At 45.7% G+C, this 23,907-nt stretch overlaps 1 protein-coding gene across 1 annotated transcript; it reads left to right on the top strand.

Moving 5' to 3' along the window:
- Positions 1-550: 550 nt before the first annotated feature.
- On the top strand, positions 551-23,223 carry GAS8 (growth arrest specific 8). The gene is made up of 11 exons (XM_038754628.1): positions 551-593; positions 7,851-7,943; positions 8,979-9,176; positions 9,476-9,682; positions 11,289-11,343; positions 11,852-12,057; positions 12,437-12,604; positions 13,418-13,504; positions 15,490-15,699; positions 19,251-19,316; positions 22,937-23,223. Exons 1-11 carry the CDS (start codon positions 591-593, stop codon positions 23,084-23,086), a joined length of 1,443 nt encoding a protein of 480 aa, XP_038610556.1. The 5' UTR covers positions 551-590; the 3' UTR covers positions 23,087-23,223.
- The last annotated feature ends 684 nt before the right edge of the window (positions 23,224-23,907 follow it).

The following is a 23,907-nucleotide window of genomic DNA, read 5'->3' on the forward strand; positions in this document are numbered from 1 at the left end:
GCCTGTGAGCCCCATGCAACCTGATCACCTTGTACCCCCCCCAGCGCTTAGAACAGTGCTTTGCACATAGTAAGTGCTTAACAAATTCTTTTTTTATGATTTTATTTTAGCTAGCTATTTTATTTTAGCTTATATTTATTTATTTATTTGACTTGTAGCTATCTATTCTATTTATTTTATTTTGTTAGTATGTTTGGTTTCGTTCTCTGTCTCCCCCTTCTAGACTGTGAGCCCACTGTTGGGTAGGGACTGTCTCTAGATGTTGCCAGCTTGTACTTCCCAAGCGCTTAGTACAGTGCTCTGCACACAGTAAGCGCTCAATAAATACGATTGATTGATTGATTGATTGATTAGCCCGAGAGACTTTCGCGCCTGCGCGTAGCGGCAACCTCTCTCGGGGCGGACGTCGGCCACGCACGGCTGCACAGGCCGCCCCAGCCGCCGTTGCCATGACAACTACCTGCGGCGACAGGGGGAGAAGATGGGAAGTCTCGCGAGAAGATGCCTCGCGCTCTCTCCTCAGCGGTTGCTTGGTAACCGAGCTTGGTGGGCAGCGAGGCCCAGCGCAGGCAGGCTAGGCCGCAGCCACCATGGTGAGAGCCACCACGGGGCCCCCAGGGTGGGATTCGGGGGGCTCCAGGCCCACAGCAGGGAACCCCCACCCCAGTCTGCCCCCCAAAAAGGAGGAGGACTCGGGGTTACGGTGGGCAGATGCCAGGGCTCCCCAAGCAAAGCAGCCAAGTCCCCAGGGCCAGCCTGAACCTCTGTCCTGGAGGATTCTGGGCTTTGCCCTTAGCAGTGACTTCCCGATGGGGAAATCCATCGACTAATCAATCAGTGATGCGTATGTATCTATATTTCTATTGATGCTGTTGATGTATGTATCTATAATTCTATTTTTGTACTCTATTTTATTTGTCCATATTTATTCTCATTATTTTATTTTGCTAATATGTTTTGTTTTGTTCTCTGTCACCCCCTTCTAGACTGTGAGCCCGCTGTTGGGTAGGGACCGTCTCTGTATGTAGCCAACCTGTGCTTCCCAAGTGCTTAGTACAGTGCTCTGCACACAGTAAGCGCTCCATAAATACGATTGAATGAATTAATTAATTAACAAGTCCAACACTGCTTCAGGATAAAGGTGGAGGCCAGCAGTTTTTTTGACATCTGCCATTCCCCCTTCTAGACTGTGAGCCCACTGTTGGGTAGGGACCGTCTCTAGATGTTGCCAACCTGTACTTCCCAAGTGCTTAGTCCAGTGCTCTGCACACAGTAAGCGCTCAATAAATACGATTGAATGAATGAATTTATTACTCTTTTATTTATACATATTTATTCTAATTATTTTATTTTGTTAATATATTTTGTTTTGTTCTCTGTCACCCCCTTCTAGACTGTGAGCCCACTGTTGGGTAGGGACCGTCTCTAGATGTTGCCAACTTGTACTTCCCAAGCGCTTAGTACAGTGCTCTGCACACAGTAAGCGCTCAATAAATACGATTGAATGAATGATTGAATGAATTGATGCTGTTGATGCCTGTTTACTTGTTCTGATGTCTGTCTCCCCCCCTTCTAGACTCTGAGCTCGCTGTTGGGCAGGGATTGTCCCTGTTATTGAATTGTACTTTCCAAGCGCTTAGTACAGTGCTCTGCACACAACGCTCAATAAATACGATTGAACAAATGAATGGTGTTTATCGAGCGCTTACCATGCGCAGAACACTGTAATAATAATAATAATAATGATGGTATTTGTTAAGCGCTTACTATGTGCGAAGGTGATCAGCTTGTCCCACATGGGGCTCACAGTCTTAATCCCCATTTTCCAGATGAGGTAACGGAGGCACAGAGAAGTGAAGTGACTTGCCCAAGGTCACCCAGCTGCCAAGTGGCAGAGCTGGGATTCGAACCCATGACCTCTGACTCCCAAGCCCGTGCTCTTTCCACTGAGCCATGCTGCTTCTCTCCCACTGTACTGTGTGGCTCAGTGGAAAGAGCAAGGGCTTGGGAGTCAGAGGGCATGGGTTCAAATCCAGACTCCTCCAATTGTCAGCTGTGTGACTTTCGGCAAGTCACTTCTTTGGGCCTCAGTTCCCTCATCTGTGAAATGGTGATGAAGACTGTGAGCCCCACGTGGGACAACCTGATTACCTTGTATATCCCCCAGCGCCTAGAACAGTGGTTGGCACATAGTGAGCGCTTAACTAATACCAAAATTATTATTATTATTTTCTGAGCCTCTGTGACCTAATCTGTAAAATGGGGATGAAGACTGTGAGCCCCCTGAGGGACAACCTGATCGCCTTGTAACCTCCCCAGCACTTAGAACAGTGCTTTGCACATAGTAAGCGCTTAATAAATGCCATCATTATTTATTATTATTATTATTATTATTATTATTATTATTACTAAGTGCTTGGGAGAGTGAACATGCCTTTAAACTACCAGCACGGGACCTCTAGATCCCAAGAAGCAGCGTGGCTTTAACAGAAAGAGCACAGGCTTGGGAGTCAGAGGTCATGGGTTCTAATCCCGACTGCCGCTTGTTAGCCGTGTGACTTTGGCTAACTTTGAGACTTTGCCTCAGCTCCCTCATCTGTAAAATGGGGATTAAGTCCGTGAGGCCCACATGGGACAACCTGATTACCTTGTATCTACCCCAGTGCTTTCAACAGTGCTTGCCACATAGTAAGCGCTTAACAAATACCATAGTAATAATAATAATAATAATAATAATAACGAGGGTGCAGGGATTGGGGGCTATGGTAGGCAAACCCCGATTTAGGCCCCTGTAGGGCAAGAGCTTCCGGAAGCAGCCCGCAAAGCAGGAGGGAGTCAAGATTTTGAAGTGTCTAGAAGTGGCAAGTTTGCATTAAATATCTCTAATTAGATAGATGATATTAGGTAGGTAGAGGCTTACCATGCAATGGAATTTCTGAATTAAATTATGGACAAAAAGTGAGAAAATAGAGATTGTTTATTCCACTGGGGTAGAATGGATGAAAGCACTGTGGTCTAGTGGAAAGAGCATGGGCCTGAGTGTCAGATCATTTGGGTTATAATCCTAACTTTGCCACGTGCCTACTGGGAGACCTTGGACAAGTCATGTAACTTCTCTGTGCCTCATCTGTGAAATGGAGATTCAATGCTTGTTCTTACTCTTACTTAGACTGTGAGCCCCAAGGTTGATAGGTACCATGTCTGACATGATACCTTGATCTACCCCACGGCTTAGTGCAGTGCTTAGCACATTTGTAAGCACTTAACAAATATCACCATTATTAATAGCATTATGATTATTATAAAAATAGGAGTGGGAGAAGTCATCCAAAGGAGGAAGGAAGGTTATTGTTGTTGCTGTTATTATTTTTATAAAAATGAGAGTGGGAGAAACAATCCAAAGAGGGATGAAAATTCCATTCCAGTGAAGGGAATAAAAGCAAATAAGAAAGTCTGAGGGAAAAGGACCCGCCCTTGTTAAATTCAGTCAGTCAGTGCTCTAGTCTAGTTAATTCATTCATTCATTCAGTCATATTTATTGAGTGCTTACTGTGTGCAGAGCACTGTACTAAGCACTTGGGAAGTACAGTTCAGCAACAAATAGAGATGATCCCTGCCCACAACAGGCTCACGGTCTAGTTGAACAGGGCAGAATTGTAATGACTATTGTCTGTCACCTTGTTCAGGAAAAAGGTTCAAATATAAGGAAGAAAGTGCGCTGAACAGGCTTTTTGTTTATTTAAAAACCAAGAAAAAGTCTTTGAGCATTTACTGGGTGCAGAGCACTGTATTAAGCACTTGGAAGAGGACATAGAAGATGATGCAGTCCTTGCCCAAGGGATTTATGATCTAGATGGGGAGACATAAAACAATTAACAAAAAAGAAGAAATGCCCAAATAATGGATTATGTAATATATGTGCAACAGTGCTACTGGAAGTGGTGAGTACAAAAAAGCTAAGGTGGTGCCAAAGTTTGAGAGGATAGTGGGGAGGATGTGACCTGGGGAGAAGAAAGTGTAGACTGTGAGCTCTTTGTGGGCAGGGATTGTCACTGTTTATTGTTGTGTTTTACCTTCCCAAGCACTTAGTACAGTGCTTTGCACACAGTAAGTACTTAATAAATACGATTGAATGAATGAATGGGAAAACCGGCTTGAGTAGGTGGAATTTCCGTAGGATTTCAAAGATGGGGAGAGGTGTGGTCCGGCGGATTTGAAAGGGGAGCGAGTTCCAGACAAGAAGAAAGGCTGTATGGTTCAGGGGTCTGAGATGGGGTAGTCAAAAACCAGGCAGAGTGAGAAGGTGGACTGAAGAGAAATGAAGAGTGCAGGCTGGGGCGTAGTGTAAGAGAGTGGCTAGGTATGAGGGGGAGAGGGGGACTGCCCTAGGGCCAGTGGTCAGGAGTTGGTTTTTTGCATGAAGATGCGTTGTTAGCCATTGGAGATTTTTGAGGGCTGGAGAGACCTTTTTAAAAGATGACCTGGGCAGCAGGGATGGGTCGGGAGAGGCCAACATATCAAGCTGGGTTATGACAAGTCACTGGACCATGGTGGTGCTTTGTTGATAGAGAGCAAAGTAGCAAGGACTATGCCAAGGTTGCAGCCTTCAGAAACAGAGGGATCGGTGGTCTTGCCAACTGCGTTGAGAAGGTTAGGTGAAGGAGATTATTTAGGAGGGAAGATGAGGAGTTCGGGTTTTTTGACATAATAGGCTTGAGGTCCCAGCGGGATATCTGTGTGAAATGTCTCTCATGCAGGAGGGCAGAAACTCTTCACCCTCGGCTTCAAGGCTGTCCATCACCTCGCCCCTTCCTACCTCACCGCTCTTCTCTCCTACAGCCCAGCCCGCCTCCTCCACTCCTCTGCCGCTAATCTCCTCACAGTGCCTCGTTCTCACCTGTCCCACTGTCGATCCCCGGCCCACGTCATCCCAATGGCCTGGAATGCCCTCCCTCCGCACATCCGCCAAGCTAGCTCTCTTCCTCCCTTCAAGGCCCTATTGAGAGCTCACCTGCTCCAGGAGGCCTTCCCACACTGAGCACCCCCCTTCCTCTCTCCCTCCTCCCCCTCTCCATCCACCCCACCTTACCTCCTTCCCTTCCCCACAGCACCTGTATATATTATATGGTTTAACGTATTTATTACTCTATTAATTTTACTTGTACATATCTATTCTATGTATTTTATTTTGTTAATATATTTTGTTTTGTTCTGTGTCTCCCCCTTCTAGACTGTGAGCCACTGTTGGGTAGGGACCATCTCTATATGTTGCCAACTTGTACTTCCCTAGCGCTTAGTACAGTGCTCTGCACACAGTAAGTCCTCAGTAAATACGATTGATGGATTGATTGATTGATTGAGGGCATGCAAGTCTGTGGATTATGGGTGAGAGGTGGGATCTAGGCCTTCCCAGACTGAGCCCCCTTTTTCCTCTCCTCCTCCCCATCCCCCCCACCCTACCTCCTTCCCCTCCCCACAGCACCTGTATATATGTTTGTACAGATTTACTACTCTATTTATTTTACTTGTACATATTTACTATTCTATTTATTTTGTTAATGATGTGCATCTAGCTTTATTTCTATTTATTCTGATGACTTGACACCTGTCCACATGTTTTGTTTTTTGTTGTCTGTCTCCCCCTTCTAGACTGTGAGCCCGTTGTTGGTAGAGACAGTCTCTATATGTTGCCAACTTGTACTTCCCAAGTGCTTAGTCCAGTGCTCTGTACACAGTAAGCGCTCAATAAATGCGATTGAATGAAATGAATGAATGAATCTAGTGAGAAGATTTGATGAAGCCCCTAGATGCCAAAACATCATGCCCCTGACAATTGTCTTCCCTCCCAAACCTTGTCCTCTCCCTGACTTTCCCATCTCTGTTGACGGCACTACCATCCTTCCCGTCTCACAAGCCCGCAACCTTGGTGTCATCCTCGACTCCGCTCTCTCATTCACCCCTCACATCCAAGCCGTCACCAAAACCTGCCGGTCTCAGCTCCGCAACATTGCCAAGATCCGCCCTTTCCTCTCCATCCAAACCGCTACCCTGCTAATTCAAGCTCTCATCCTATCCCGTCTGGACTACTGCACTAGCCTTCTCTCTGATCTCCCATCCTCGTGTCTCTCTCCACTTCAATCCATACTTCATGCTGCTGCCCGGATTATCTTTGTCCAGAAACGCTCTGGACATATCACTCCCCTCCTCAAAAACCTCCAATGGCTACCGATCAATCTGCGCATCAGGCAGAAACTCCTCACCCTGGGCTTCAAGGCTCTCCATCACCTCGCCCCCTCCTACCTCACCTCCCTTCTCTCCTTCTACTGCCCAGCCCGCACCCTCCGCTCCTCCACCACTAATCTCCTCACTGTACCTCGCTCTCGCCTGTCCCGCCATCGACCCCCGGCCCACGTCATCCCCCGGGCCTGGAATGCCCTCCCTCTGCCCATCCGCCAAGCTAGCTCTCTTCCTCCCTTCAAGGCCCTCCTGAGAGCTCACCTCCTCCAGGAGGCCTTCCCAGATTGAGCCCCTTCTTTCCTCTCCCCCTCGTCCCCCTCTCCATCCCCCCGCCTTACCGCCTTCCCCTCCCCACAGCACCTGTATATATGTATATATGGTTGTACATATTTATTACTCTGTTTATTTATTTATTTATTTATTTTACTTGTACATTTCTATCCTACTTATTTTATTTTGTTGGTATGTTTGGTTCTGTTCTCTGTCTCCCCCTTTTAGACTGTGAGCCCACTATCGGGTAGGGACTGTCTCTATGTGATGCCAATTTGTACTTCCCAAGCGCTTAGTACAGTGCTCTGCACATAGTAAGCGCTCAATAAATACGATTGATTGATTGATTGATTGATTGGATAGGTGAAGGGCCATAGAGCCCAAGAGTGAATATTGCTTACAAAGCAGTTATCCTTTGAGTGTATTCAGTGTTCACTACCCTGTGCAAAAGGAGCTGATCTCTCCTCAGTTGCTTCTCATTTGAGTCCTGCCAGGAAAGTGTTTTGTCCCTGACCTATTAAATTTCACTTGCAGTGTTTCTGCTTTGGAAGCTAAGCATTCCACACTCGTTAACATTTCAGAATATTATGGTTGCCAAGGTAAGGTAGGGCTGTTTTCTTTTTTAGCTTTTCATCTGTTTGCTTGTAAGAAGACCGATGCTTCAATAGTAAGAGATGGAATATTTACCCCAAAGCTGTGTTCCACCTTTTCCTAAATAAAATCTAAAAACATTTCCATAGGGTACCTTGCCAACCAGATCAAGTAGGAAATACACGAAAAGATACCAAGAAACCTATAAATTTTTATAAAAGACAATAGTTTTTATAATAGTTTTATAATATGTAATATAATAATATAATAGTTTTATAATAGACAATAGATTACAAATGACTTGTGAAATTGAGTGTCTTTGTCGTGGACATTTTGTTGGGAGGAAGAACAACTCTAACATGCAAGTGAACTTTCTCCGTCGATCAGTCGTATTTTTTGAGCAGTTACTGTGTGCAGAGTGCTGTACTAAGTGTTTGGGAAAGTAAAATGTAACCGAGTTGGTAGACATGTTCCTTGACCCCAAGGAGCTTCCAGTCTATAGAGGACTGGAATACTACAATACTCTAATACTCTGTTGTATTGTAGTATCCCAAGTGCTTAGTGCAGTACTCTGCACAGAGTAAGCACTCAGAAAGTACCATTGATTAATTTATTGATTGATCTCAGCAGGCCTGTGGAAACTATTCAGCTGTGTCCACTTCCCATAAAGTTGCTTGTCAAAGAATATGCATCAATAGGCATCATGCCTTTCCTCACTGTGCCCATCAGTCATGTTTGTTTTCTAATTTCAGCCGCCCAAAAAGAAAGCAGGGAAGAAAGGAAAGCCAGGAAAGACCCCATCAGTTATCGACGGACTCTCGCCAGATGAGATGAACAAAGAGCAGGTGAGAGTTTCTTGGAATTCCTTGTACTTTAACACTGTTTGCTCTGCCAAATCCATACTATAAGGAGGAAAATACCTATTGCTCGGGATTTGCGTAGCTGTTTCAAGGTTGTTTGAAAGTACGATAATTAAAACCATGTACAGATGTCTCTTAACTTTAAGCTTATTTTTAAAAGCCTAGCAAATCCCAAAGCTTGGAAGATCAACAGAAAAGCTGTTGCCAGCGTATAAGCTGATGTTGCCTGCAGTTTCGTTCTCTTCTCCCACTATACCTCAGCTCACATTCTTAACTCCTCTCATGCTAACCTACTCATTGGGCCTCGTTCTTATCTCTTTCCCACACCCTTTCTCTTAAAATCTGACAGACTACAGCTCTCTCCATATTCAAGTCCCTCATGAAATCACATCTCCTCTAAGAAGGTTTCTATGATGAATTTCTTCTCTCTCCAGGTTATAGTCCCTCAATTGCCACTTCAGCACTTCCTTACCACCTAATATTACAGTATAGTACTCTCAATCTTCTGTAGCATTTATGCAAAGTACATATCTCACATGGCCTGTTGTGTGATTGCTTATGCCCATAACCTCTGTTTCCGTCTTCTGTATTATTTTAGTGTCTGTCTTGCCCACCAGATTCTAAACTCCTTGAGGGCAGGGTTCAGGTCTGCTAACTCTATTGTCCTCTCCCAAGTGCTTAGTACAATGCTCTATACAGTGTGATAATAATAATAATAATAATAATAATGGCATTTATTAAGCGCTTACTCTCTGCAGAGCACTGTTCTAAGGTGATCAGTTTGTCCCACGTGGGGCTCACAGTCTTCATCCCCATTTTACAGATGAGGGAACTGAGACCCAGACAAGTTAAGTGACTTGCCCAAAGTCACACAGCTGACATTTGGCAGAGCTGGGATTTGAAGATGTAGATTCTCAATGAGTGCTATGGGTTGATTAATTGGTGTGGTTGCTGGAGGTCTTCCCTACCTCTCCTGCTTCTGCTCTTCTTTCACCGCCCTCTCCGGTTTCGATTCTGCAGCTGGAGGAACACATGGGGCGCCTTAGGGAAGAGCTGGACCGGGAACGGGAGGAACGCAACTATTTCCAGCTGGAACGGGACAAGATCCACACCTTCTGGGAGATCACACGCCGACAGCTGGAGGAGAAGAAGGCGGAATTGCGTAATAAGGACCGTGAGATGGAAGAGGCAGAGGACAGGCATCAAGTAGAGATAAAAGTGAGCAAGAACCCAGCGATGTAGACCCAAAAGGGTGCCATTTCAATCCACTGATGTCCAGAGAGGGGTACGGGTGGAGTTCTAGGGCTCTATAGACTTTATCGTGTCGCATTATTGCACCGTAGTCCTTTGTGCTTTATAGCCCACGGGTCTCTTGAGTGAGAGCAAACAGAACCGAGTCCTGAAAAGGCAAAAGGAATGGGAGAATGGGAGTGACTCTTCATTTTCCCCCCTTCCCTGTGCCGCAATGATGCTAGGATTAAAATTCAGCCTCTGGGCCCTTCCCTTCTTTGTTTCAGGTTTACAAACAGAAAGTGAAGCATCTGCTGTATGAGCATCAGAACAACCTGACAGAGCTGAAAGCTGAAGGCACAGTGGCCATGAAACTGGCCCAGAAAGATCACCGGACCCAGGAAAGCGAACTACGTAAGGACATGCGCACTTTGAAGGTGGAATTAAAGGAGCAGGAGCTGGCTAATGAGGTGGTGGTGAAAAACCTTCGACTGGTAAGTGCCACACAATCCCTGATGAAAAAACCTGGGGTGAGAGGACCATCTTTTATGAAGAACTGTGAATGAAAGGTTCTTAAAGGGATAACCAAGTGGGTTAGCAGTCTCTGCAGTCATGTCAGCACTAAGATGATTAGAGGGCCCTTGAGTGAAAAACATAGAATGCAGAAGAGCGTAGGGAAAAGTCATTCACCCTTGCTTTTTATTCCGTCCTGGTGTTTGGTAACAGAAAGTTTTCCTGAGAAATTAGTGGCAGATACTTTTGAAAAGCAAAATCAAGGCTAAGCTTAGTGAATATGGAGAACTTCAGCAAGCGAGGCAGTGTGTCAGGGCCTTTTTTGATACCAATTGTGATTCATTTATTTTGTGGTGGTGGATGAGGAGGAGTAGGGAGTATATCTACCCAGAGCTTCTTGTAACATTTTGCAAAACCAAATGCCCAACTATTTCCCCAACATGTTGGCTACCTTAGCTCCTAATCAGAGTTAGAGCTTTTTAGTTTTTTAATTTTAGTTTTTTATTCAATCATTCATTCATTCAGTTGTATTTATTGAGTGCTTACCATGGGCAGAGCACTGTACTAAGCACGTGGAAAGTACAATTCAGCAATAGAGACAATCCCTGCCCAGATTGGGAGTCCCCAAGGGACAGAGACTGTGTCTATTTCTCTTGCAGTTATTCTTTCCCAGCGCTCAGCACACAGTAAGAGGTTAGTAAATACTATTACTCCTAGAGTTTTCTCCTCAGGAACTCATTGGTAGAATGCATTTTGGGGGTGGATATTGATGACCTGATCCAGAACCCAGGTCTGCTGTTGCTAGGCTGAGTCCACCTCCTGTTAAAAGATTGCAGGTGTGTAAACAAAAGCAGAGGCAGGTTGACACTCGCCAGTGATAGAAGCCATACCATGCTAATAGAAAAATGCAGCATGTAGATAAATCTGGCTCATTTTCCAGTTTGTGAGACAAGAAAAGCAGAGGGACTAAAGCCCAAACCACTATGAGGGGGGACCAAACCTTCTCTCGGATGACTTTTTAAGTCCATGTATGAATTTAAAATAATAATAATTGTAGTATATTTTAAGCATTTGCTGTGTGTCAAGCCCTGTTCTAAAGTGCCAGGGTAGATAGGTGATAATCAGGTCAAACAGAGTCTGTGCCCAGTATGGGGTCATCACAGTCTAAGAAGGAGGAAAAACAGGTATTGAGTCCTCATTTTACAGCTGAGCAAACAGGCAGAGTAAAGTGATTTGCCCAAAGTCCCACAGCGGACAAGTGGCAGAGCTGGGATTAGAACTCACCTCCTCTGTCTTCCAGCCCTAAGCTCTTTCCACTAGGCCATGCTGCTTCCTTTATCTACCAAACCCTGATTTTCAGCTCTTGGGTATTTCCAGAAACCATTCTAGATGCTATATTACATTTACAAGGACTTTCCTCCACAATATGGAGCTGAACGTAACAGCAGTCTCCCCTCGCTAAACTAAAGCAGCTGCGGGCCTGTCAACGTAACTCTTTCCAGGCAACTGAGCGATTGGATCGACCTGACCGTGATTACGCTTGCCATATTGAATGGGGGCTCTTCTTCTCCTGCTTACTCCTGTTAGAAACATGATGAGGAGACTACTCGGATGCGGAACGACTTCGAGAGACAAGTGAGAGGTCAGCGGTCTTTCTCTCTCCTCTTCCGGAAACCTCTTCTCTCATCCCTGGGGCTTATCTGTCCAAGGCGAAGAGGAAAGTAGTGGTCTGCAGTCTGTTTTCACCACCGTGATGCAGAAAACAGAAGTTGGCTGTTTACAGGGCTGACGTAACTACTCAGGGTAAACACTTGTCTCTGCCTTGGTCAAAAATAGGCAGATAATCGGTGGGTGGGAGTCAGCTAGAAATGTTCAGTTAGAACCCTCAGAACATTTCCCTCCATGATCCCAGTCCTCATGTGAACATGATCTGAAATGGCCCCATTTCCCGATAATCGTTACTCTGTCTACTTCTAAACCCCCTACAGCTTTAGCTTCACATAGGCTAATACCAGGATTTTCAGTACGTTTATAGAGGAATGTACTGTGCTCGAGAGAGAATGTCTCAATCCGGTCCCAGCTGCACGGTGGAGCCTCAATGATGATCACTCAGCCCTTGCTAAGGTGCCTTTTACGCTGCCTCCTTTCAGAGATCGAGGCCAAGTACGATAAGAAGATGAAAATGTTGCGGGATGAGCTGGAGCTAAGAAGGAAGACAGAGATCCATGAGGTCGAGGAGAGGAAGAATGGCCAGATCAATACCCTGATGAAAAACCATGAGAAAGCTTTCAGTGACATCAAGAACTACTACAATGACATCACGCTTAACAACTTAGCACTCATTAATTCTCTCAAGGTAACCCTACCTCGCGTCAGCAGCTCTTGCGCTTCTTTGTCCCAGGTGCCACTCAACTGGGTGTTCCCCTCATCCCATGAAACCAACAGTCCCATGAAAATGATGGGACTCTCAAATTCCATCCCAGGTAATCTCATGATGAACTGAGCGTTGACTCCCCCAGTGACTTACTGGCTAGGTGTGTGTTCCTCTCCAACATAGCTCTGAACAGATGGATTGAACAGCTAATTAAGACAATTTTATGCTAATTCAACCATCATCAAACTGCCAGTGATTTGGGGGAGAAGCAGGGCCAATTCTAGGAGTTGGGAAAAATCCACTTGCATGTCCGGACCTCGTTAGTCTGCCTGAGGTCATGCGTCTGTGTTTTGGACCCCAGGAGCAAATGGAAGAGATGAAGAAGAAGGAGGATCACCTGGAGAAAGAGATGGCAGAAGTGATGCTACAGAATAAGCGACTGACAGAGCCCCTTCAGCGGGCCCGGGAAGAACTTACTGAGTTGCAAAAGAGGTTAGCCAACTATGAGAAAGACAAGGCATCTTTGGCTGTGAGTCTCTTCCTAACTCGGGCCCTTTTCAGGGTCAGGGTGGATGGGGTTGTTTGAATTTTGGATTTCTAATTCATCATATTCTTCGAGGTTCTTTGGAAGAAAAAGAGGAAATCTGAGGTTGATGTGCTGTCCAAAGCCTGAACTCAGATTTTTTTCGCACACCTAATGAAGGGCAGGTTGTAGAGATACTGCATTCAATAATAATAATAATAATGGCATTTATTAAGCGCTTACTATGTGCAAAGCACTGTTCTAAGCGCTGGGGAGGGTACAAGGTGATCAGGTTGTCCCACGGGGGATTCAGAGTCTTAATCCCCATTTTACAGATGAGGGAACTGAGGCCCAGAGAAGTGAAGTGACTTGCCCAAAGTCACACAGCTGACAGTTGGCGGAGCTGGAATTTGAGCCCATGACCTCTGACTCCAAAGCCTGGGCTATTTCCACTGAGCCATGAGCCTAGGGAAAGGAAGCTTGGGGTCTTCTGTTGGACAGAAAGGAGCAACACGAGGCGGGAGGTTTATACTTTTTTTTCATGTGGCTCTCCAAAAGGTAGGGAGGAGAGGTGGTTGAGACCTTTGAGATCCAGAGAATCCAACCAGGAAGGGAAATAAAATGCCACCCCGGATCTCAGGGGGGTACTGAGCTTGATGGTAACACCACTCGCTGTCTTCCCTGCAGACCCTCTCTTGCTAGGGCTTGCCCGTTGGAGCTGATCCTTTTGAGTGATTATTTTTAGCCCTTCCATCTCCCACGAGACTGTGCCATGCTGCTGCCTATTAGCCCTAAATACATTTTTTCTCTTTTCTCCAGAGTACAAAAGCCTGTTTGAAAGTCACTGAGAGAGAACTGAAAGACTTGCAATGGGAACACGAAGTACTGGAACAACGGTTCATCAAGGTGAGAGGGCCAGAGGGAATGGCAGCGGAGAGCGTGGGGACAGACACATGCTTTGGGCTTTAGGCTCTGGGCAGGGAAGGCAAGAGGTCTCACTGAAGCAGTTCCCCATTGCCACTGGAAAGAGCGAAGTTGAGGCCTTCACATCTTTAAGGAGAGGCAACAGAATTTAGTGGCGAGAATCCTGGCTCAATTTTCTAGTCAGCCGTGCAACCCTAAGGCAAGACAATTACTCTGTGCATTGATTTCCCCATTTATGTAGTAAGGAAAATATCCCTGGTCCCTTCCTAACCTAGAGAGGCTGCGAGGAAAAACGAGATAATATTTCTGAAGAAAAGCCCTAAAGATCGAAGAGATGATCGCCTAAGAGGCCATTGTTAAAAACCGAACCACCCGGCCAGTGTTGCCACCCAAGAAATATTCTTCCCCGCAACCACCCTGATCCACACACTAGGGCTTTCATTTTACACAGCTGGGAAACCAGACCGTCATCTGCAGAGTTGTTTAGTCCCTTATGTAGGTTGCTGCCTGGCTGTCTCTGTGTCTCTTGCAGCCCCGTCTCCTCTTAGGCTCAGCTGACAAGCCTGGCTTTGTTCTCATTGAAACAATTCTGCTTGCTGGGCTGGTCCCATCCCGGCCTGCAACTGAAACAGATGCAATTGTGAGCTCTTTCACCGGGGCTGTCGGGTTTAAGTGCCCGAACCGTCATTACCCGACTGTACTGGAAGTGACCAACTCACTGTATTATAACAAAATTTGGGTTGTGGAAATACATTCCTTTTGCAGATGATGAGCTGGTGAATTTTTATCTTCATGAGGCATTCCGTGGGTTTTTTTCCCTTTTTAACCTAATTAAATTTTAAGTCCAAATGAAACTAATTAGAGATTGGTGAAGAATTCCCAGGAACGGCAACCTGGATCCCAGCCCCTCATTAACAGGACATCACAAATTCAGCTCTTCAGAAGCAGACATTAAGCACGATGTCTTAATTTAGAATCTCACAGACTCAAATTAGAACCTCACTCTTTGAAACTCTCAGGTCCAATTTTTTTTAAAAAAAATTTACTTTTTTTTAGTTCTTAGAGGAGGGACCGAAAATGTGACTTAAGCTGGTAGAAGGGAGGTGGGCACGGGGTCAGCCCTGAGAGCTTTTTAAACCATTAAAGTCCCGTATGAATGTCTCCCAATATGACTTAGCAATTTGTACTTTTTATTTTTTAAAGTGTGCAGATCTAAACGATAACCTGTATCTTCCTCTGCTGAGAGAAACAAAGATGTCAGAACTGCTATTTGGCTGCAGATTTTTTTCAAAGAAAAGCTTAATTGGCAGGCAGTTCAGCTGGTTAATTATGGGGAATTGTCAGCCCCAGTGGCTGAGGGCTAGGTTTGAAGTTGGCTAAGCTCACTCAGTGATCTGTTTGTAATAATAGTCATTTTCAGAAGCTCCCATCGAGAAATTACTCCCTTTACAAATGTAACCCAGAGGCGGAAATTATTATCCATTCTTTAGAAGGGGGAAACTGAGGTTCAGGAGGATTCAGTGGCTTGCCAGAGATTACACCGCAAGAGTCTGGCCCCAAGCCACCCAGACGCTCAGCTATCAGAGTCCCAACTCTTCTAGTTTTGACCATCTCTCACTGTTAGCCCTCATGGCTTTTTTGAAAGAGAAGAACTCTGTGCAGATGCCTTCTGCCAACATTTCCCTTCTGCCTTCCAGCCTGGGAAAGTCTGCCTTGTCAGTGACACTCTGTTTATATAGTCAGGGAGTTAAACGTCAAATAGTGTATTTTTTCCTAAGCCTGTATTGTCCATTTAGAAATTGGGTATCCTTCTCAGAAGGCGCGATTGATTATTGTTGGAGCCGGGACATGTGTCGGTTTCTCCTCTGGTTTCCATGGGCTTTGGAGATTCTTGTCAGAAACCCCTGAAATTTTCCCAATACATGAGGATTTTGTTGATTATTACACCCCCTGTGTGTCCTGAGCAGGTTCAGGTAGAGCGAGATGAGCTATACAGTAAATTCACCAAAGCCATTCAAGAAGTGCAGCAGAAGACCGGCTTCAAGAACCTGATCCTGGAGCGCAAACTACACGCCCTCTCAAATGTGCTGGAGAAGAAGGAAGTGCAGCTCAGTGAGGTCCTCTCCGCCTCCAACTTGGATCCGAGTGCCCTCTCCATAGTCACCCACAAACTAGAGGTATCGTGACCAGCCAAGGTTCCCTGGAGGGCAAGATTGGACATAGGGGGAAGCTCACAGTCAGTGGTATTTACTGAGCGCTTACTTTGTGCTGGGTACTGTCCTAAGCGCTTGAGTGAGTACAGTGTAGTAGAGTTGGTAGACTCAGTCCCTGCCCACAAGGAACTCATAGTCTGGGGCTGGGAAGGTGGGACAAAGGGGAAACATCAATCAGTCAGTATGCAGAGCACTGTACTAGCACTTGGGAGAGTATAATATAACACTATAATAGACACATCCCCTGCCCATAAAGAGCTTACAATCTAGAGGAAAAGACAGACAGTAACATCAGGAATACTCATTAGTCTCATAGCCTTCCCCATGCAAGGGTTAGGGAAATCAGAGACTCCAGCAAAGCAGCGGCAGTGGCTCTGTTATTGTGTATGACCTGGTTTATGCCACAATGGTTTCTGATTTTTAGTGTGTCTTTCTTAACTCTTTATATATTGGAATCCAAGTCAGCCAAGTGTCACCAGCCCAGTGTCTGATGTCAGTCGGGCTAGAAGAGGGAAAGGTGATCTTGAAATCTTCGCGAAAGCCTTAAATTCTTAGCTCTGAAATGGACTCTCTGTGTGACCTTGGGCAGGGCATCCTTGCTACATTTTCGGTTCCCTCAGAAAAACAGAAATAATCATGGAATAAAGAAATAACTTAGGTCAGTGCTGCCATCTTCTGTTTCCATCTGTGACTCTTTGGAACAGCAACTGTCAGTGATGCTACTGTGGTTTGGTGGGAAGTTGCTGTCAATCAGTGGTATTTATCAAGTGCTTACTCTATGCAGAGCACTGTAATACTTGGGAGAGTATAAGCACACACAACTTAGTCAAGTGGCCAATCAGAGGAATATACTGAAGAACCTCCAAAGTCTTTTCAGGGCATTTTAATTAGCTCCAGGAAAGATCTAAGAGAATAGATTAACAGTGCTAACAGGTGGGTACAGGTAGGGAAACTGATCAATGAGAGTAGATTGACTCAAGCTCGCACGTTGACAGTGAAAATCACAACGGGAATCTGTGGCTCTTGACCTTTCAGCGAGCTCCTCAGCTTCAGGGAAGACTACCCTGAGCTCCAGTCAACTAAATAGCTCCTGTGATTCAGGTTAGACTGACTCTTTAGGACATGGTTAATGATTCATTCGAAGGATTGGGTGGATCGTGTGAGAGAATTGGGGGGCTGCGGAGGAAAACTTTTCAGCCTGGAATTTTATGGTTATTTTGAGGAGACTGGTGGCAGTGTCAACAAGAATGGTTTCCTAACCTGGAAAAGCGTTTACTGTCAACTTTGCCGCTGAATGGCGCAAATAAATGGTAGCCCCATCTCTCTCACTCTGAGGGAGGGGCCTAGGAGCTTTAGAATCCAACACTTTAGATTCAAACAAGGCCGGGTGCTGTCTTGGTTCCATGCAGCTGTTGCCATCAACTGGGATCACAACAGGTCTAAATGGTTCGCATTCAGAGGCAGCCAGTTTTGAGTCTTGAGCCTTCTCGTTGCATGTCACAGGAATAGTCACGGCCTTGACAGAGAGACTGTTTGTGGGGAGAGGGGAAGGAGAGGAGGAAAGGATTTATCTTACTGCAGGCTTAGTCCTTTGATTCCCAAACTTAGTGCCCCAAGCCTGTGTCTGGTAAGGAGGTGCATATCCATCTTGAGGTTTAGGGTCACCTTCCAAAGTTAATTTCACCCTATTCTGGGACTTGGACTGCTTGTAACCTAAAGCAGATTACCAGCTCAGCCCTGGTAATCAGTGGTTTCTCTGAAAACTTCTTCCTTTTAAAAATATGTTTCCGTTTAATCTTTTTTTTTTTTAATAGTATTTGGAAAGCGCTTTCTGTGTGCCACGTCCTGTACTAAACATTGGGGTAGATACAAGGTAATTGGGTTGGACACAGTCCCTGTCGCTCACAGTCGCAATCCCTATTTTTACAGATGAGGTAACTGAGGCACAGAGAAGTTAAGTGACTTGTCCGAGGTCCCTGGGTAGGACAGCTCAGGCTGACTCCAGAAACTGAAACAGTTGAAGTCAACTGAATAATGTGATCTCCTCCCAGGTGGAGAGTGTTGGTGTCAATCAGTGGTATTTATTGAGCATCTATTGTGAGAACACTTACTAAGTGCTTGGGAGAATCCACTTCAACAGAGTTGGTAGAAATGTTCCTGTGATCCTGGATAGCGTATGGCTCGAGTGACAGACTCCTCTGCCATTTTTGGACTTTCCACAGTGAGCAGGGCGTCTGGTCAACATGATTTAAGTGGAGTGGGGCTTGTTTTGTATCATCCCCACTTTGTCATTCCTGCCTTTATGTACGTACCCAGTGAAATGACTGCAGGGGATAGCCTGGGTGAGGAGCTCTTGGTGAAAATCTGACGAGTAAAACCAGCCTGAGAGACCCCCTCGGAGCTTCCCAAGCGCTTAGTACAGTGTTCTGCACACAGTAAGTGCTCAGTAAATATGACTGAATGAATCCCTTTGCAATGAAAGACTCTAGAGCACAAATGATGTAAAGGAGGCCGGGGAGAAAACTCAGCTGATCTAGTAGAGCAGCTGTTTCTGGCAGACATTTTCTATGTATTTTACATCTACATGCCAACTTCATGGAGAAATAAAACTCTGAACCCCTCCCACCAGAGGGAGAAGAAAAATCTCCATGTCATTGTGGGCAGGGACCATGTCGGCTAACTCTGTTGTATTGCACTTTCCCAAATGCTTAGTTAAGTGCTCTGCATGTAGTAAGCACTCAGTAAATACCATTGATGATGATGATGAAGTCAAACCAGGTAAAGGAGCAACTAACTTGGGTTCTCCCTGCATTCTTGAACAGAGCCTCTCCTCAGTCGATTAATCATTTAATCAACATTTGTTGGGCTTCTACTTTGTGCAGGACACTCTACTAAGTGCTTGGAAGAGTGCCTTCAAGGGCCTTCCTACAGTCTGGCTGGGGAGACATTAAAAGTAATTATCAGAGAGAAGAAAAGAAAAATTGTAGAGGAGCAAGTCTAAATCCAGTCCATTAAATCCAGTCCATTAGATTAAGCGAGAAGGAGGTTCGTGGTTTCCTTGGAGAGGGCAGTCTCAGTGGAGTGAAGGGGGTGGAAGCCAGAGAATCAAGAAGGGAGTTGGAAGAGATAATAATAATAATAATGATGGTATTTGTTAAGCGCTTACTATTTGTCAGGCACTATTCTAAGCACTGGGGGAGATGCAAGGTGATGAGGTTGTCCCAGGTGGGGCTCACAGTCTCCCCATTTTAGAGATGAGGTAACTGAGGCACAGAGAAGTTAAGTAATGTGCCCAAAGTCACACAGCTGATAAGTGGCAGAACCGGGATTAGAACCCACGACCTCCGACTCCCAAGCCCAGGCTCTTTCCACCAAGTCACCCGGCTTCTCTGTGGAGGCAGCGGGTATTTACCCCAGAACTCCGGGCCTTTCCCCTTTTGGGTTGAGCAACTCTCAGTTCAACAGCCTCTATCGGAAGAAAACCCCTAAGCCCAAAATACTCATTTCTTTTTCAGGATGTTCTGGATTCCAAAAACAACGCCATCAAGGACCTTCAGTATGAACTGGCTCGGGTCTGCAAGGTGAGATCGCAACAGAGTGAATGCAGGTGACAGGCGGGAGTCTAGCCTCCAGCATGTCATGACCTCGTTGCCAAAATGCACTTCCCTGTGTGTAAATGTCTACGCCTGTCTCCCTCGTTTGAGTGGGAACGCCTGATGGGCAGGGATTGTCCTTGGGGCATCGATTGTCCTTTCCCACGTGTATACTGTGGTGCAGTCAGTAGAATTTCTTGCGCATCCACTCTGCAGCACGCTGTACTAAGTGCTTGGGAGAGGACAACAGAGTTAAAGAAGTAGCATGGCGTAGTGGAAAGAGGCCTGGAAATCAGAGGACCTGGGTTCTCGTCCTAGTTCTGCCTCTTGTCTATTGTGTGACCTTGGAAAAGTCATTTAACTTCTCTGTGACTCAGTTACCTCATCTATAAAATTGGGATAGACCGTGAGCCCCAAATGGGACGTAGACTGTGTCCAACCTGATTAGCTCGTATCTACCCGAGCGCTTAGTTCAGTGTGTAGTACATAGCGCTTAACAGTTACCATTTTAAAAAAAAGAACATGGGATGGTTGAAAAAGAGGGCAGAGGTTTTGTGGTCAAGGATTCCAGATCCTTCTATCCCCTGGCTAATCTAATGCTTATTCATTCATTCTTTCATTCATTGTCATATTTATTGAGCACTTACTATGTGCACAGTGCTGTACTAAGCCCTTGGGATAGTACAATATAACAATAAACACATTCCCTGCGTACAACAAACTTACAGTGTAGAGGACTGTAAGAGGATTGCCTATCTCACCACCCCTTTTCCCTACTCCAGGACAAAAAATTTGTGGCTTAAGCCAGGGTGGAAGTGAGAGAGGGATTCATGCCTAGCAGTGATAGCTGTTCCAGAATCACCCCTGTTTTTCAAACACTTTCCCAGCATACTCTCATTTGCTCAGCTTCTCTGACCCTGATCCCTTTTCAGGAGATTCTGGAATAGTATAGACTCCTCCCTGGGAATTTCATGTTCCCCAGGGAAGAATTTAACTTGTGTAGTTTGTCTCAAGTGGAATCAATGGTTTGTATTGAGCGCTTACATTGTGCAGAGCACTCTACTAGGTACTTGGAAGAGTACAATCCAGCAAAATTAGTGGACCTGTTCCCTACCCGTAACTTGCTTACAGTATAGCGGAAAAAAAGAAATACACGTGGTATAGGGAAGAAATTTACTAGGGAAAGGACCCAGCATTTGATACAGTTCCATGCATCCAGAAGGCAGTCAGTCAGTATTTGATGATGTGCATTGTATTATATAAGGTTCAGGAACATAGCTTTTTTCCCCAGCCCCCATGTGAGACTTCAGTCATTTTAATGCAAGTTCTCAAAGCTTTCTGTCAAGCATCTCTTAGGTATCAATCAGTGGTGTTTATTGAGTACTTACTGTGTGCCGAGCACTATACTAAGCACTTGGAAGAGTGCAGTGCAACAGAGTTGGCAGTGACATTCCGTGCCCACAGTGTAGAGGGTATCTGACTCAATGTCATGCATCTTTTTTGGGTATTCATGCCTGTTTCTCCTCCTCCCCTGCTCCCCTAGCCAGTGCTCTGCTTTTTCACAGATCACCCCTGAATTTTCCTCCTTTCCTTTGGGAACTTCCCCTTATCTCTATTTCTTTCCTCCCGCCACTTATCTCCCATGCCACCCTGACCACAGGTTTTCCCTAGCTGACTCTCTGCAGAATTGCCGGGCCCTGTAGGGTTCCTAGATTGAACTTTTAGAACGGTTGCTGGAGACTGTGCAGTAATTAAGGACAGCTGATTAGACTGCTTTGACCTTATGGCCTTTTGTACGTTGTTTGTATAACACAGCCGGAATGGCAGACTCATACAATCTTGCCTGTTTTCATCAGTGCTAGGCAACAGAGGGATTTATTGAAGAGCAACGGGACAAAAGAAATGTGGATGGTCTAAGCTCTTAATTATTTTGGGGTGCATTTTACAGTAGTGGCTTCTGGATGCCAGTTTCATGTCATTTACCAGCTTATGAATTAGCCAGCCAGGACAGACGTTATGCTATTCCAGACTCCTAGCCTAGGCCACCAAATACAGTGGTTTAAAGATGTACCAGTTTTAAAAAGTCACAGAAAAAGACAAGTTTGGGGATGGATCAATTATTTAATTCCTTAGCTCCTTTCTGCACCAACCCTCACCTTCCCAGTTCTGTTTTCCTGCTCAATTTTCCAGATTTACATTCCATTTTTCATGCCGCTCTCCTGCTCTCCAGTCCTGGACCCTGTTCTCTAATCTACCTAAAGTCACCACTTTCCCCATTTCATTTCTAGCCTCCTTTCTTGTCCATCAGTCCTGGACTTTAGTCCTCTTTAGGATCTCTTTTCCCTACACACACCCCAGCTTCCCCTTCTCCATAGGGGTGAGGTGTCCTTGGTGAAAATACTGCTGTTGTAGGGTGTTTCAGTACTCTACAAGTAGAAGACTCTTTCCCCTCAGATTCCTTGATAAAGTTTATGGGGAGGCCAGATAAGTGCCAATTTATTGAAATGTTGATTTTTACCATATTCCTGCCTCTGCTCCTGAAAATACATGTAGGGAGAGGGCCCCACCTACCTCCAGTGCTTCCTTGCTGGCCAAGGTCCGTTTACTTGTTTTGATGTCTGTCTTCCCCCTTCTAGGCTGTGAGCCCGTTGTGAGCGGGGATTGTGTCTGTTGCTGAATTGTACTTCCTAAGCGCTTAGTACAGTGCTCTGCACTCAGTAAATGGTCAATAAATATGATTGAATGAATGAAAGGTGCTGTTGGGGATGATTGGGTGAACATCACGTGTGACAAAGTGAATGTGACAAGTTTAACTCCTAAGGGCAAGAGCTACAGTTCTCTCGTTCCACGTGTTGCTGTGTATCTTTGGTGCCTGTGTTTATGTGTCTCCCCTTCTCTCCCCACAGCCAGACCAGATAACCCCTCACACTTCACCCTGAGGAGGGAGGAGGTGGGCCAATTGCCCCCATATTCAGCCCTCATCAGACTACCCCAGTCCCATTTCATCTGTGAGAGCTCTAGGACTCATTTACTAGATCTTTATGGGCTCTAGGTAGACAGTCAGAAGTCAGTGATGGGATCTGAATTACCCAACTGAGCGCTAAGCGTTGAGCAAACCGATAGGATAACTGCTCGGCCTTCCTCTCCCCTGGGGCCGGGCTTAATCGGGCAGAGCCCAAAAGGCCAGCTCTAAGATCGTATGAAAGGAGAAAAGCTTGCTGACAGTTTCCTATCTGTGAATTATCCGTGCCCTCTAATTCTCTTCCTCCTGGCTATGTATTATTTATTGGGTTCCAAACCAACACCTCCTTTAGAGGATACACAAATGAAATAATAGGAGATGTCATACCATCCATTTAGTGACACAGTAGCTTTGGCATAAAAGTATAAAGTGGTTGAAAGAAGGGTCTGAAGTGTGGGATTTTAATTACCCAAATTAGCCCTGATCCTCACTGACACGGTTGTGCCTCTCTGGGTTTGTGTTAGCTTTTCTTCCAAGAGCGTCTCCTTGCGAAGAAGCCGGTGAAGGGGATGACAAAGGTATCCCCGTCCCCAGCAAGCGAACCGTTCCGCTCTCTGAGACCTCATCAAACCTTTCCTCATTTCAGGCTCACAATGACTTGCTGCGAACCTACGAAGCCAAGCTCCTTGCTTTTGGAATCCCCCTAGACAACATGGGATTCAAGCCCCTGGAGACCACAGTGAGCGGGCAGACGCTGGGGCAGGGCCCCGCGGGACTCGTCACCATTCCCACATGACCCCTCCGCCACCAGCCGAAGCCTGCTGCTGATGCCGTAGTGTGGCCCGGGGAATAGGAGGCTAGACTGGAGCGCTGATCATGGTGGTACATCGCTGTCCCTCTTTGCAGACCTAAAGATGCTGATTTTTTTTTTTTATTAACTCGTGTTCTCTGTAAATGAAAAATTTTTATCTTGAACGGTAAAGTCACCTTGCTTAGCTCTGGAGCCCAGGACAGCATGGAAACAGCCGTGAAGGTAAGGAGAAAAAGAAAAAACACTTGCCCAGAGGCAGAAGGCTGGATCAGATGACCTCTTGAGGTGCTCCTGCTTAGCTCGCATTAATAATTTATTGTTATTACGGTTCTTGTTAAGGGCTTACTATGTGCCAAGCACTGTACTAAGCACTGGGGTAGATATGGGTTAATCAAGTTGAACACAGTCTGAAGTAGGAAGGTACACAAGTACTGAACCCCCATTTTACAGATAAGGAAACTGAGGCACAGAGCAGCTAAGTGACTTGTCCAAGGTCACACAACAGACGAGTGGCAGAGTCAGGATTAGAACCCAGATCCTCTGACTCCCAGGCGTATGCTCATGAAACTCTCTCTGTACCATTATAATAATAATAATGATGATGGTATTTGTTAAGCACTTACTATGTGCAAAGCACTGTTCTAAGCGCTGGGGGGGATACAAGATGATCAGGTTGTCCCACACGGGGTTCACAGTCTTAATCCCCATTTTACAGATGAGGGAACTGAGGCTCAGAGAAGTGACTTGCCCAAGGTTACCCAGCAGACATGTGGCGGAGCCGGGATTCGAACCCATGACCCCTGACT

Source organism: Tachyglossus aculeatus, chromosome 11, assembly GCF_015852505.1.
Source record: "Tachyglossus aculeatus isolate mTacAcu1 chromosome 11, mTacAcu1.pri, whole genome shotgun sequence".
NCBI classification, from domain to species: domain Eukaryota; kingdom Metazoa; phylum Chordata; class Mammalia; order Monotremata; family Tachyglossidae; genus Tachyglossus; species Tachyglossus aculeatus.